The sequence below is a fragment of the Diorhabda sublineata genome, chromosome 6 (assembly GCF_026230105.1).
Source record: "Diorhabda sublineata isolate icDioSubl1.1 chromosome 6, icDioSubl1.1, whole genome shotgun sequence".
Lineage (NCBI taxonomy): Eukaryota > Metazoa > Arthropoda > Insecta > Coleoptera > Chrysomelidae > Diorhabda > Diorhabda sublineata.
In genome coordinates, this window is record NC_079479.1 from 22,460,169 (window position 1) to 22,475,474 (window position 15,306).

The 15,306-nt window shown below is 33.2% G+C and overlaps 2 protein-coding genes across 2 annotated transcripts in view; one reads left to right on the top strand and one right to left on the bottom strand.

Annotated features, from left to right (window-relative positions):
* Window positions 1-227: 227 nt before the first annotated feature.
* Window positions 228-15,306, bottom strand: part of LOC130445512 (alpha-1,3-mannosyl-glycoprotein 4-beta-N-acetylglucosaminyltransferase B) — a 64,022-nt gene continuing 48,943 nt past the window's right edge. The window contains exons 11-12 of the mRNA XM_056781168.1: window positions 10,039-10,154; window positions 228-5,164 (exon numbers count right to left, since the gene is read on the bottom strand). Of these exons, the coding sequence (XP_056637146.1) occupies window positions 5,132-5,164; window positions 10,039-10,154 (149 nt within the window). The 3' untranslated portion in view covers window positions 228-5,131. The remainder of the gene's footprint in view (window positions 5,165-10,038; window positions 10,155-15,306) is intronic.
* Window positions 10,789-14,156, top strand: LOC130445514 (uncharacterized). The gene is made up of 2 exons (XM_056781169.1): window positions 10,789-11,140; window positions 13,946-14,156. Exons 1-2 carry the CDS (start codon window positions 10,918-10,920, stop codon window positions 14,137-14,139), a joined length of 417 nt encoding a protein of 138 aa, XP_056637147.1. The 5' UTR covers window positions 10,789-10,917; the 3' UTR covers window positions 14,140-14,156.

Sequence of the window (15,306 nt, forward strand, 5' to 3'; positions counted from 1 at the left end):
CTGCTCTAAATAACCGAATAACAGAACTGAACTTATTGCTTTATTTATATCTTATTATTATTTAATAATTTATTTTGAATATATTCATACCATAACAATATATATATATATATATATATATATATATATATATATATATATATATATATATATATATATATATATATATATATATATATACTTAAGTACCAACCCTCGTATATAAAAGGATATGAATTAATATAGTGTACAGTAAATATATTTTATTGAATTTAATAAAAACAATAAATGATATAAAGTTGTAAATAACTGAAAAACAAATATAAAATATTAGTATACAAATAAATAAAAATGCCCATTATAATAAACTAAGAACAATTTTGGATATTTAAATACATTCCTATATGCAGTTATACATATATGTTATTAATTTTTTGAAAAAAAAACAAATCCTAGAATTAGTAGAAGCGTAAAAAATTATAATAAACGAGAATCACTACTAGAATGTCAAAAACTGGCAACAATGTAATGATAACATAAATGTTTCCAATGTGTAATATAGAAAGATTGTATCTTGATCATAAAATAATATACTTTGGATAATTTCAGCAAAACATACTCGTATTTTGTAAATAATATCTCTTTGAAAATATTCCAATACTAATAGGATAAAGTAATAATAATTAACCCTGTATATGAATAGTTCACATATCACATTTAACAAGTGTTTAAGAAAAATTCATTCAATAATATAACTTCGTTGTTTCTCCACTAATAATTGCTTACCAAAGTAACTATTCTATTTTAAAATGCACCCATAAAGTGGTCTTATAATACTTTTATTTCTATAAAGTTCTGGTATACCTAAGTCAAGATATTTATTATTCAGAATAAGATGGTGGAGACATATATTCATTATTTGATGCATTCCACTAAGTACTTCCGATAAAAAGGTTCACGACCACGGTCTTTCCCGTTCCACTTAGTAAGTGAGTAAAATCAAAATGTCTTCTGCGGTGATAGTAAGTTATTTGGTGCTGCATCAAAACTATTTCTAGTATCCCTTGCCACATCAAATAATGAGGTAGATTCTCATGGATGCAATCTTTGTTGCTTTGAGTTTCGAAAATTTCGCTCCTTTCGACCCACCTCTTAACATGGATAGCATTAGTCATGATGTCATTAGTGACGTTTTCGCCGCGACCACAATGATTGTAGTTGCGATGTTGAACAACCAAAAGAGAATTTCAGGTGTTGTGATCACTTATTGGAATGCACTAATTGTAGACAAGTTGAAGTATGTGAATAGTCAAGCAACCATCGAAGCACTCAGCTGGAATGTCATATATACTTTAACCCTGCAGTCGACGCACGAAAATGCAACATATTTTCTTTTGTTTCAATACGTTACCGCCCCTGTTTATGGAAAATTTTGTTCTTGAGGTTGATTTTCTCACTATCGTTCAATAGCGTCACTATTAATTTTCAAATTATGCTAGTTGGATTTATTTTAGGTATTATTTATGATCTATAATGTCTGAAAAAATAGGAATAAGGGAGAGCGATCCAAAATTTGAGTAGGTGGTACTAGAATGGTTAAACGAAATTGAAAATCAGAAAAATTTTTCTATTGATGAAGCGTACCTAGATAAAAGTATTTAATCACGTTACAGATATTGAGAACCCGTCTTCAGAGTACAGTTCTTCTTCAGAGCAAGAACTAGATTCAGACAACGGTTTCGAAGTGGCTAAAAATGATACCCCAGTTACATACTTCGTACGATACTATAGTGGGTAACAGGGTACCCTGTTACAAATAATAGATTCATTAACACGGTCTACCAATATCAATAGTGTTAGATGCCTATATACGCATCTCAGAGATTGTGAAGTAACAGATGATGAGGATGTGGAAGAGCTAATAGGTATTCTATAGCTCGCATAAATTTAAAAATATCAACGCCAAAATATTTTTGACCATTTATGCATCTCGTTTTCTTTTTCTAATGAAATGTATTAGATTTGATAATATTACAATTAGAAATAAATGAAAATAATTTACTAAATTAACTCCAATAAGAGACCTTATCGAAATTTGTATCCAGAATTTCCTGAAAAATGATCCACCCTCACAGTATTTGCTAGTATATGCGACGAGATGCATTTAGTGGCAAATGCTCTTTTCGCACCAGTTAACACAAAAAATATTCTTAATATAGAAATGTATTGTGCTTAAGAGCCCGAGGGAGAGTTAAAAATTAAAGTTGACTGGTGCGAATGTGGTTAAAAGAATGGTGAAACATATTGAAGGCACGGGCAGAAATATTACAACGACAATGATTTTACAAGCATTCTATTAAGCATCGAAGTCCTAGAAGCAGAGTTAACTATTATAGGCAAGATTCGTAAAAATGACACCCAATTTCCACCAGAATTTGTAACTGGTAAAAGTAGATGAGAAAATAAATCTTATTTAGTTTTTACCATGGTAAGTGCTATTTGATCTCGCATTGCCCAAAAATGAATAAAATTGGCTATGTGTGACGATACTGGAGTGCAGTGGAATATGATTAATAGAAGTGCGTTCCATGAGTTCTGGGCCTCATATAGTAAATAGAATGCGTTCGCGTCAGTGACAAGTCTCAATAAGCTTTACACAAAGTTTCAATTTGCTGCTTCGATTCATTGTCATTGTCATGTTCTTTCGATAAAGCCAAGAATCAATAGAGGATGACGTGGTGCAAATTGTCTCGATTTCTGAGCACAGCAGTGTCGAGTGGAATGTTGTGAGCGATTTTTAGAAACTATACGAGATCGAAGAAAATATAATCCGATTAATTATATAAGTTATGAAACTATGGTCTTTTAATGATCCGATATCTTAAAAAGATTTCATGGAGTGACATAGAAAAGTAGAGCCCGTGCCAAAAAAGCAAAGGTCGCGAAAAACACCAAAAAAGTTAGGACTATATTATTTTGGGATTCCACCCACCATATAGTCTTGATCTGGCCCGGTCCGACTTATTTTTGTTCGAAAAGCTGAAGGCCGAGTTCAGGGCTGAAAGATTTAAAAGCTGCATTTTGACTCTAAAGATGCATAATATTTTTGTAGTGGCATAGAAGCTTTCGTTAGTCGTTCTGGAAAACTTGTGAAAATAAAGAATAATGATATTTCTTTCTATGTGACGGGGGAAGTTATGAACTTATGAAACACACTACTTCATCAACTTGATAATGTATAAAAAAATTGGAGGAGAAGGCGTTACATCTAATAAGACCGTCGGTTTCAAAATTCGTACATATCACCACAAATGAAGCAACGGATAAGATTTTCACTAAAATTCTAAAAGACATAAACAATAGTAACTCAACCACTGGACATTGCTATTACTGTGGAAGTACGAGAACAAAACCATGAAAAAATCTTGCAGTAACTCTAGTCAATGACCTTGTCCAGCTGTCTAGCTAAGCTTTGCTTAAATGTTTTTTTCCTGGTTCAAAGTAGTTATATACAAAAACATGTTTCTTAATTTAAAAATTGTTTTTCGAATATGGATAATTACATTTTAAATAAATTTTATACAATGTAGTGTCGTAATAACATTTTTAGCTTTAAAAAATTAATTTACAATTGTGCTCCCCGCATCTGATGGTGTTAAAAAATCAGACGCGGTAACTGTAAAGTTAAAGATCTGGGAATGTCTAGGAAAGGTAAGCTAACGTACACAAGTAAACAATAGTATAGTAAGGGGAATGTGATAAACAATGAGTTTGCTATAAACGTGAATAATGCATCAAATTGATGACCTAAACCATTCCCGAAGGCAGAATAATCATTAGAATACAATTCGCTTTTTTACCCCTCAGTTAGTTTTTCGGAAGTAATTCTGTTTACAAATCCAATTGAAGGTCAAGTTTTGTATTCTGTAGTTTGGTTCATTGTATCTTTTTTCTTGCTTTAGTTATCAGACTCACAAACTTTAATTTTACCAGTATTCCAAATAGAGTAATTATTTAACCACCAGAGCCAAAATCTTTTTTCTTAACAATTACTGTATAAATACTAGTATCACCACGTTTATTACCACTTTGTTTTATTTTCAATTAGGGCCGTATGTATGATTATAAATGGCGTAGTAATCAAAATTTTTGTTTTCTTTATATAAATTCGGGTTCAAAACCTCCTACGACCTTGTCCGACGCCTAGCTGTTATTCTATCCTGTCGCTGCAGTTGTTATCGTTCAGATTTCGTACACCAATTGATTTTCTTATTCCATGCATTCATGATAATCGTGGACCAAATTAACTGCTTCTCCTCAATAAATTATATAATTGTTTGTTCCAGGTTAATTCGCTTTTATATTGTTTAGTTTCTGATTCGATCTAACCGTAACGTTCTATTTGGTCTTCTTACTGCCTCTATTTCCGTGGCTTCTATTTTTTTTGTTTTTCTTTTATTCTCCACGTTTTCAATCCATATACCAACGTACTTCTAATCATTGCAGTATAGATCCATAGTTTTCTGACCATCCCACAGTATTCTATTTAGTCTGCCATATCCATTTTCCGTATTTTTCCTTTAGTTGGGGTTTAATGAAGTCATGTATATCTATCGATGGAGAGTGTATAAACAGGTGTCATCGCCGATTTGGATCAGAAACATTTTTTTGAAAGGTCTAGAGACGTTGCAGGTTCGCTGTAATAAATGTATCCAATTGAGGGGAGATGTTGAGTAATAAAATATTTTGACATTGAAATTTTTTTTGGTTATATAGGAGGCTGAGAATTTTTCAATATATCCCCGTACATGTAACTCTCAATTGGTTGTCTTTCGAGAAAAAAAACTTATTCCAAAAACATGTTTAAATGAAAACAATCGTATGTTTTATGACAGCTAAATGCAAATATGAAAAAAATATAAACAAAGAAATCCAATAATTTCAAGTATATGAACAAACGTAGTATTCAATTCCAAACATTCTCAGTCGTTTTGAAATCAGTACGTAGTTTCTGGATAAAGTAGCTCACTTTAACATATATATAATCATTTCTTGATAGTTAACTTGTAGTAAAAATATCACAGACAAAGGATTTTGAATCCAAAATTCATCATTGCAAAAATATTGAATATGTTTGAATAGGACTAGTCTGTCACCTCAATCTTGATTCGTCTTGGAGATGAATCTGAAATAAAAAAAAAATATTAATAACAATTATCGGGAATGAAACTGGTTTTGAAAATATGCTGGTTTCTACAGGGTGGCTCATTCCTTTTATAACGCGATACCCTGTATATTTTATGTTGCTAGCTAATGTCAAGAATTAGTATATGTCTACGAGACTGGCAAATGCACACATTTGGCCCTACACCACCTGGTAAATAAGGTTGAGGGCGCTTTACGTAGTTAGGTGGTAAAGATATTCTCCATCTATGTATAGAATTTTGTATCACCACCAGTTAGGAAGGTATGACGTCACGTTGTCGTACTCCTCTACCGGTTGGCAATTCTGGAGATTCTTTATAGCTCTAACTTTAGCTTCATTGTATTCCTAAATATGGTTTGTCAACATCTTGATTTGTTAGAGCTTCTGTAATGCCTTTAGAGCAGTTGTCGCCAAACAGTCAATCGGGAGCCACCACTGGCTCGCGAGGTGATTTTGGGTAGCTCGCGGTTAGCAACACTGAGTGACTGGGGGTGCTGCAACCGATTAGTCATTGCCGGAATTGCAAGTTTTTGTTTCGCATACTGTTATTGTCACGCATGTAGCCAAAGTAAGGTTATGTCTGGGCCGTATGTGTTTAATTCACGTGTACATGTTTAAGCTCTTGTTTGTTTTTACTAGTTCAAGCAAAAAGCCGAAAACTGTGAGTGTCTCTGTTGGAAAGAAAGGAAATGTTGAGCGTCAATTCAAGACAGATCACAGTGAAATTGAAAAAGATTATCTGCTGAATTCAGCTCTGAGAAAAGAGAAGGTGATGTAGTTAAAATCTCAGCTAAATGCAGAAAAGTCAACTTTTTTTGAAACACTAGACAAGAACAAGACAACTACCGAGGCGTCATTTCGGGTTTCCAAGGTTATCACTCAACATAGGAAACCGTACAAAGATGGTCAGTTGATTAGAACTGCATTTTTAGAAGCTGCAGATACAATCCGTTCAGCTTTCTGCTAATACAATGATACGAAGAGCTGGAGCTATGAGTTCTGATTTAGTTTCACAGCTTAAAACTGATTTTAATCGTTGTAGTTGTTTTTCCTTGAAAGATCGGGGTGAGCATCTCACCGAACTGGAAGATCCCACATGACTTCAAGATTTTTCCTTTCTTACTGAAAAGTTGGATGGCAGGGCAAAGATAACATCGGTGAAATGATTTCATATGTAACATCATTCTGATAAAAGCTCGAGATGTGGGAAAAGAATATAACCCAGTTTGAATACAAGCACTTTCCTAGTCTGAAACAGATCGCTGACAAACAAAATCCTCCACAACACCCCAACAATAAACAAGAATAAGTGGAAATTCTATCAGACTTAAGACAACAATTTAATCAACGATTCCAAGATTTTAAAAACATATTGATTATGGCACAGTTCGTCAACTCTCCCTTTGTAGAGATCGATACAGAAGATTTTTCAGCTTGTGTTGTAAAGCATTTTGGTGGAGATCAGGCTGCCGTTGAAATAGAAGTTGTTGATTTTCAGAATAACCTGTTCCTAAAATCCTTCTCTACGCCTTAAAATGTATGGCCTCTAGTCCCCAAAGAAAAGTATCCAATTATGGTTTAAGTTGCATTGAGATGAAAAGCTATGTTCAGTTCAACATACTTGTGTGAAGCATCTGTTTCAAATATGAAATTCATAAAAAACAAATACATAAACAGACTGACTGATGAACATTTGGACAACTGCATCAATATGGCGGCTACAACATATTCACCAAACTTCAAAAAAATACTTGATGAGCAAAAAGAGTCCCACTCCTCTCATTGAAATGACCTTTTTTTGTTACACTTCCTATATATTTTGATTAATACTAAAAATAAATGTTTGTAATAAACTGGTTTAAATTCTATTTTTTGTACTTAGTACTATAGTATAAGTATAATATTTCTCAATTTTATTTGTGTCATGGTATTCACATAATAATTATTATATAGTTATTTAGGCTCATTATATTTTCAAAAGATATCGAACTCCATTTTTCGTTAATACTTAGTGCGGTCCATCAGTTCTTAGCCTCATATAGGAAATAGAGTGAGTTCGCAAAAATCTTTATCCACGCGACAGTGGCAAGTCTCAATGCTCCAGTTCACAATTCTTCCGAGGCTACTGTTCACGAATGTCGCTTCATAGAGATTGACCAGATAACTCTGATCTGACCCTGCACAACTATTTTTTGTTCGTAAAGTTGAAGGCCGACTTAAAGGACAAAAGATTAAACGGCGACGATGAAATTGAACAAGCGGTGTACAAGCATTTGGATTCTAAAGATACATCATATTATTCTAGCGTTATAGAAGCTTTAGTGGGACGTTTTGAAAAGTGTGTGAAAATACGGGGAGAATATATTAAAAAATAATAACATTTCTTTACATTTGTGACTTTTCTTTCTATGTGCGGTTAAGAACTCATGAACTGCACTATGTATGTAATGAAATAAACATTCAACAAAATTTTCTTTGAAGTAATCTGTCTGGTACTTAAGAGACTTGGCAATAATTAGATCAATAGGGCCTTTGCTCTCTCAATATCATGTATCCTCCCAACTAAATAGCGGAGTTGTCGAAACGATGACGACCAGAGGTTGCCCACTGTACAAACTTTTGTTCCCAACTCTATAGCAAAAACTTAATTGCTAATCTGAGCAAGACAGCAAGACCTATACTGACGACTTACCCAGGCAAAGACGCCGCTGCTCTACAGGTCCGATATCATGGGCCTTACGGCACGTAGATCGGTGACCGTAGACCAATACCAACAGACGCAATGATGACACCTCAATTATAACAATGGGTGAAGCGTCTAGTGGTCACTTTTTACCCAAAACAGCTGGACAGAGTTCAGTATATCGTGATTCTTGGTACCACACGGTTTAAGTTGGCATATATCTATATATTCTTAATGAATTGCAGGATGTAGTAACTGGCTCCTATGACTGATAATAATAAGTGCTTGGAAGTACACAACACTGACAAGAAACAGTGGACGAGAGACTCTAAGCGTTCAATACTTAATAATGGAGCCATCTGGTATAACGAAAGCTCCTGGATGAATGGCTTCGCCGTAGCAGGCTTTTGCAGACGACAACTCAAAACAAACCGAATTTTCTCGCTTGTTAAAATCTGTTTCGTTTTCCCAGCCGAAAGTTTTTTAACGATAAAATGTGATCGGACGATACTTAGTTAAATATTCGGTTGTTAATTTTGTATAATCGTCAAACAGTAGTAATCAAACAGTGTTACAATTGGAATACCAATAAAAGCGGAGTGATGAAGGGATGTCTTTTATCATCCCTTTGTTCAAGCTTTATCCAGAGAACATATTTCGCGAGGCTTTATATGGTAAGACAGAGGGAGTAGAAATAGGAGGCGAAATAATAAACAACGTAAGTACACAGGTGGTACTGACCTCCTTGCAGAAAACAAATTTGCAAATGCCGCTGGGCAAAGATGGGTATTAATATAAAAGTCAAGAAAAAAAAATGGATGGATGCAGGTAGAATAAACAGAAAAGAGCGAAGATTGAAAACTCTCACTATAGAAACCTCCTCAAGATCCCGTAGACTGCACATACCAGTAATGAAAAAGACCTCAAACAGCTGAATAAAAATCCAGAACTCCTAAATTTCATGAAAACCAGAAATGTAATTTATTTCGGGCATATAAATCGAGGTATCAAATATCACGTCCCTCACCTGATCCTTCAGGGAAAGGTTGAGGACAGGAAATGGATAGATCGCAAAAAGCTATCGTAGCTACGAAATATAAGAAATTGGACCGGACTGGGAGTAGAACAACTATTCCGAATAGCGACATATAGAGACCATTTCAACCAAATTTTCATGGAAATAGCCCACGCTTGATTACAGGCATGGCACCAAACGGAAGGATTTTGTGTTGTGGGGCTATATAAAAAACAGATATACAAAAAACAACATCAATTGGAATAATAGACAAGATTGGAGGAGTTTCTAATAATATTTACGTAAACAGTTTGAGAAATGTAGTAAATTAATTTGAAAACCAAATACAAAGTTACACACACGTTGTAGATAGATATTTATTTCAATATTATTCCATTTAAATATTGCTATGGTTCATTTTTATTAAGTAATAACATTGGAAGAAATGTCGCTTTGATGAAAACTATATCAAATATAAGTTTTTGAAAGAATAAAATATCAATGAAACCGTTTGAAAAAATAATAAAATAATAATTCTACTTTTTGACTCACTATATATGCAGATATTCATTGAAAATTTTTGTTACAACTAACTTGAAAACTAGATAATAATTAAGCAACAAATTTACATTAAGATAAAAAAGATGCTGTATCAAAATGAATTTAAAAGAAGAAATTATAAAGGTGATTCGTAAAAGGGTTATTGTAAATGTTCAAATTGATGCCCATCTTGATCAATGTATTTACGGCAACATTTCTCAACAGAGGCAGACCGGCGAAGCATATCAAGCTGACCGCGAAGAGTTTCAATTTTTTTTACAATTGCAGTTCGGGAAGTTGGGAAGGGAGCGTGGTCCTCTTGCAGTAACGCGTTCTCTAGGAAAACACCACAGTAGGAAATCACAAGGTGTCAGGTCACACTCAACGAATCATTCTCTACCTACTCATTCAACAAAAAACCTCTTCTTGAGCGTGAGCTTGTGAGGATTATTAGTCAACTTAAAATAAATAGTCATTTATATACAGTGTTTGGTGAAATTGCACATCAGAAAAAAGACAATTATGGTGGTAATTTAAATTGGAAGAAATATACTCATCCTGTAAATATTTACGCAGAAAAAAAAATAATTTATTATATCTAAATCAGTATCTTACCTCACTTAATATGGCCCAATTATCACTTTCGGAGTGTACATTTAATCGTATCGATTCTATCTTGCCAATACTAACATCTAAAGTACCTGTAGCTATGCCGGCACTATCAAATTTACCTGCAATAAAGAAAAATAAGTCAAATTTCCACATTTCCAAGAATTTCGGATACATCGTGAAATAAAGTCGACTATAACTTTATTATTTTAAACGGAACACCCTGAATATTAAAACATTTTTGGAATCTGAGTAAAACTTTAGTATACTTTTGTCTGAAAACTTTTTTCGAAAAATGCATACTTTTTGAGTTATTAATTCTTTTTTAAAAAATTTGACGGTTGCAGAACCTTATACATTATTTTTTTAAGCAAGATATGAAAATGGTTTCTGTTCGGTTGCTTTAAGCGACGTATTTGAATCTATGTTGAAAACTTTTTTAAGTGTCAAAGCTTAATTAGATATTTATGAGGTTAAAATTTGAACACTTTTTATACACACCCTGTATAAAATAAAAAATTACGGTAAACTGTAGTGGTAGTATGAACAGTGTGTCAGTATAAAAAATATTCAATAATAATTCATTCATAATAAAATATAGGTTACGATTAAAATAATATTGGAACTATTCACTGTTATGTATTAAAGCTATATGTCATTTGGTTCAAACATCAAACTTTATTGAGTTCCAATAAAAACCGTCAACTAAATACGGTCACATCTCTACCACTAGTCAACGAATTGTGTGAGCTCGAATTGAAAGCGTTCACCGTTGCCAAATAGCATTCTAAAAATATACAGAATAAACAAAGCTGTGTTTTATTATCTTTTAAAGTTTCGTTGAAAATTAAATTTGAGCGATAAATAGAAAATATTGTGAAAATTATGAAATTTGATCCAGAGCTATTATTCGAATGTTTAATATTTATCAACGCTCACTACTATCCAGTGTTTGCAGTTAGCGAAATGTCCATGTTAGTTGCCAAATATCTTAGTGATAAAAAAGATACTCCGAATTTAGATCAAGATGCAGTTGTCTGTTTAACGAGGCACGTTTGTGAATTGATGAAATTAGTTTTGTTCCAAAGATTTAAATATTCTCATAAGAGTGAGTATATAACGATTTTTTATATCACTGTAATTTCCAAACTATAGTCTATTTTCATTGACAAGAGAGTAATAAATCCTAATTTCTAAGAAAAACTTGGTACAGTTTAATTGATACAATTGTATGGGACCTATATAAGTTTTCGGTCTTTTATTCATCTTTTGTAACCATAAGCTGTATAGAACAATAAAATAATGTTAGATAGACCAAAATCTCTGGGTACAAAATATTTCATAGCCGTATCATACAACTTTTTCAGTAAGTACTATTTTTGCCAATAAAATTTAGGAATTGTGTTTTATTTTATCCCAACAAATTTCATAGAAAATACGATTTTAGGTTTTTCCATTTAGAAATAAGACCCAAGTTGTGTATTCTTAAAAGTTTAGTTGCAACGTGAATTATTGTGAATTCTAGTGTAATTATGGAAAAATTTGGAAGCGTTCTTTAACAGTTAATGGAAAAACATTAATATTCATTTATTTTACATAATTTACCGGCAAATATTTATGGTGGAGAAAAGAATTGTATTCTTTGTTTTTCTTCTAACGAAGAGGTTCAAAAAAAATGAAATTGATCAAATTGCAAAATATCGTGAAATGACAGTGGTTAGATCACCAAGAAGATATAAGTAGGTTAGTTAGGTGAAAAAATAAATGTACATTCAATATATTCATACGAAAATACTTGAAGTATGAACTCAATAAAAATATCAAATTAAAAGAAGTGATATGCCTATAGATTACGAATGTTTTCATATTTTAACTGTCTATAGACGTAGATATTTTATTCCTAAAGTGATGTTTGTAGAAGGAAATTGTTCAAGATTGCATACATAAACGCTTATTTAGGGTATAGGATAGGTAGGCGGCTTAGCAGAAGAGTGATATTTCAGAGATTGACAATAGTTTTGCTATGATTATATTATTAGTTTACGCCATGTTTCAGACGTCATATGTAAAAATTTCACATAAATTTGACATATGGGTTAGTTCTAGTATTCATATATAAAGAAAACTGTTTTCCTTTATGCGTAAATATGAAAAAATAAGAATATCCAATGTAAAGTCAACATTTTTTACGTGGAAAAACAATGAAAGAAAACGAGTAAAAGTAAAAACGTAAATATTATTCTAAAAGTGTCGATATCAACACAGATGATGCTCAATTTTTACCAATTGGACGCTTAGTTTCTGAACTATTTTTCTGAAAATGGAAAAATTGAGTATCGATCTGTCATTAAATATTTGTTTCTAAATGCAATACACCAAAGAAATTGGAAGAGGAAATAGATTCTGTGTACAAACACCGTTTCTTAGGTCAGAAACTGTTCATCGAACCCTCGTAGCTCCCTTAATTATTGTTACCGTTTTCATGTCAGTCATCCTTATTATTTTTTTTATTTGTTTTATAAATTCTCATCCTGCTCGTTGTATAGATCATTAACCACATAATGTTCGCTAACGATAAAATACTGATCGCCAATCATCCTAAGGAATTACAGCAACAAATAAATGGAAGAAGCAAGATCATAATTAAACGCTAATCTACACCAAGAAGAAAAGAACGTTTGACCAATGCGTACTATCCGTCGTAAGACATGGATACGAAAAACGAAAACTTCAGGTAATACATGAAACTATGGAGTAAGGCATGCTCTTTAGTGGGAATGGGCAGGACACTTGACGAGAAGAACTGACAATAGATGAACCACACGAATCACGCATTAGTATCCAAGAAACAGATCTAGAAGAATACCTAACTTAAGGTGGAACCATGATCTTAGAAAATTGGTCGGAACAAGATAGGGCCCAACGTATAACAGTAGACAAATATAGAAAATGTACAAAATGAACAACCATATGTGAAAACTTCGTTCAATAATAAAATATTCATTTTAAAATTTTTATTTTAAATAATGTAATTTTTTTGCATTTTTTCCATTCTGTGTTTTAAGCTTTTACAAATAATCTTCATTTGACCGAATAAGATTAGAGAAATCTTGATAGGAATAGAGTTAAAAACTCGTTTTTAATTGTTTCTGTCGAATTATGTGGTTGTCGATTTTACTTTTACAGTTTACCATTTAAGATCATTTTATTATCGTTTAATTTTCTTTTTTTCTTCTCTATCACATTACCGTTTCACTACATCTTCTCTTTCAATATGAGTTCTTAGATAGATATAATTATATTATAAATCAGAATTATTTCTAGCATTTCCAGTTCATCTGTGAAATATATTGTCTCACTATATCCTTAATCTTTTTAGATCTCCTTAATGTCTGTTTACTTTCTATGTAAACTATAAATAGCATCTCTATTAAATATCCTAGTCTTTTACCATTCTGTATCTATTTATCATAGATATATCAGTAATTCTCTATTTTAAGAATTGTTTTTAATTCCCCTTTGGTATCCTTTATGATCTTCATTATTGTGACTCTTTCTTCTATTATGTTGTTGTTATTTTATTTGTACTATCCCATCGAACAACATTCATTTCTTCAGCATTTCCATTGGAGATTATCTTTAATATGTAGGAGTTATATAGAAATATACTGAAGACATCTTTGGTAATACTGCAACTGCAATAAGTAAAAGCTGTAAGAATATATATTTATTTAAAAGGTGTCTAGGAAAAAACTGATTATCTATTTACTAGATAAAAATTCAGCAGAGATTTATTTGATTGAAATGTATGTAATGAAAACAGCCATAATTATACTTGACCCTAATGTTCAATTTATTATGACCCTTAATTATAATATTACTATATTTTTAATGCCAATTGTGTTTATTTTAGAGTTTATAACGTTTTTTTCGTTGTTTCTGACCTTACTGACATGCGGTACAATATATTACAACATGCAAGTCCAGCAACCAGTGCTAAGGTTAGAAATTGTACTAAGTTGCCTAACCACATTGATGATAGGAAGCGAATTAATATGTGGAGTATGGTTTTTATTGCCTTGTTATAAAAAAGTTGAATATTTCTAATAAAATGTTTAAATTCATATTTATTTTATTTCTCGCCATATTCATAATAGATAAAAGTAAAACTTGACCTAACTACTATAACGCTCTTTCGTCACTACGTGTCGATTTGACGCTAACCTGGGCGCCAGTTTTTTATCGCGGTATGCTCCACTTGCTCCGGGCAGCGTCAGTGAAGAAAATAAAATATTCCAGGGGTCAATAATAGAGATGACGAATACGCTGAAGCCAGTTGAGTTGGTGTCTTGGGTATTTGCTGCTAGTTTTACTTACAAAACTTTTGAGGTAAGTAGTATAAGAAAGTGGAACAGCACAATTTCTTCTATTTAAAACTGGGTTTCTCCTACTTAAATTCAGGCGGACTGGCGCAGAGATCCTAACGGACTACCAATCCGCTGGATCTGCGCGGATTCCGATTGGGATTACCTACAACGATATTCCTTGGTTGGCTTTTTGTTTCCATGAGGACGACGGAACGATTTCCCTTTTACACACACACGTACGCGTTTGAAATCCCTGTAAGCATCCACCCCCGGATAAATCCACGGGTGGGTGCGAAAAAGAACATTCCACCAAACCCTTGTATTTTCGATAGGTCCTCATTCGCGTCGCAGTTTCGCGCGTAGACTCATTCCTCTCCTTTTCTATAGGAGTTGGCTATACACTCTTGGCTTCTTGTTCTGGACGTCTTAATGTGTGTGTGTGTTTCGCTGCCTCGAGTAAACCTTTTCCAACCCTCTCCTTCTCTATAGCTGTCCCCGATGTATAACTCTGAACTTACTTATGAAATGCGGAGTTACCGTGCCCGGGGGTTACCTCGGAGAACCTAGAATCTCGTAAAATATTTTTTTTTGTTTTTTGTGTTTTTCAAAAGTAACCTAACTTAACCTAATGATCTTGTTGTCCTCCGTTTCACTTTACCGATGAGTATTGCTATGAATGTCTGCATGTTCTGCAGCACACTCAGTAGCTGGGGCGTTCCTTGTCCTGTTGGTTTCTTAGCAGCTGGTATGTAGCTGCCCCCTGCTTGAGTGGTGTTCGTAGTGGGTTTGTTTTCCGTCTTCTTTGGGTATTTCGGGCACCACCAGTAGTTGGCAGGGTGCTCTCCTCCACAGTTCCTAGAGTTTGGTTTTTTTGTCCTGTTTTGTGTGCAGTCCGCCGCTCTGTGAG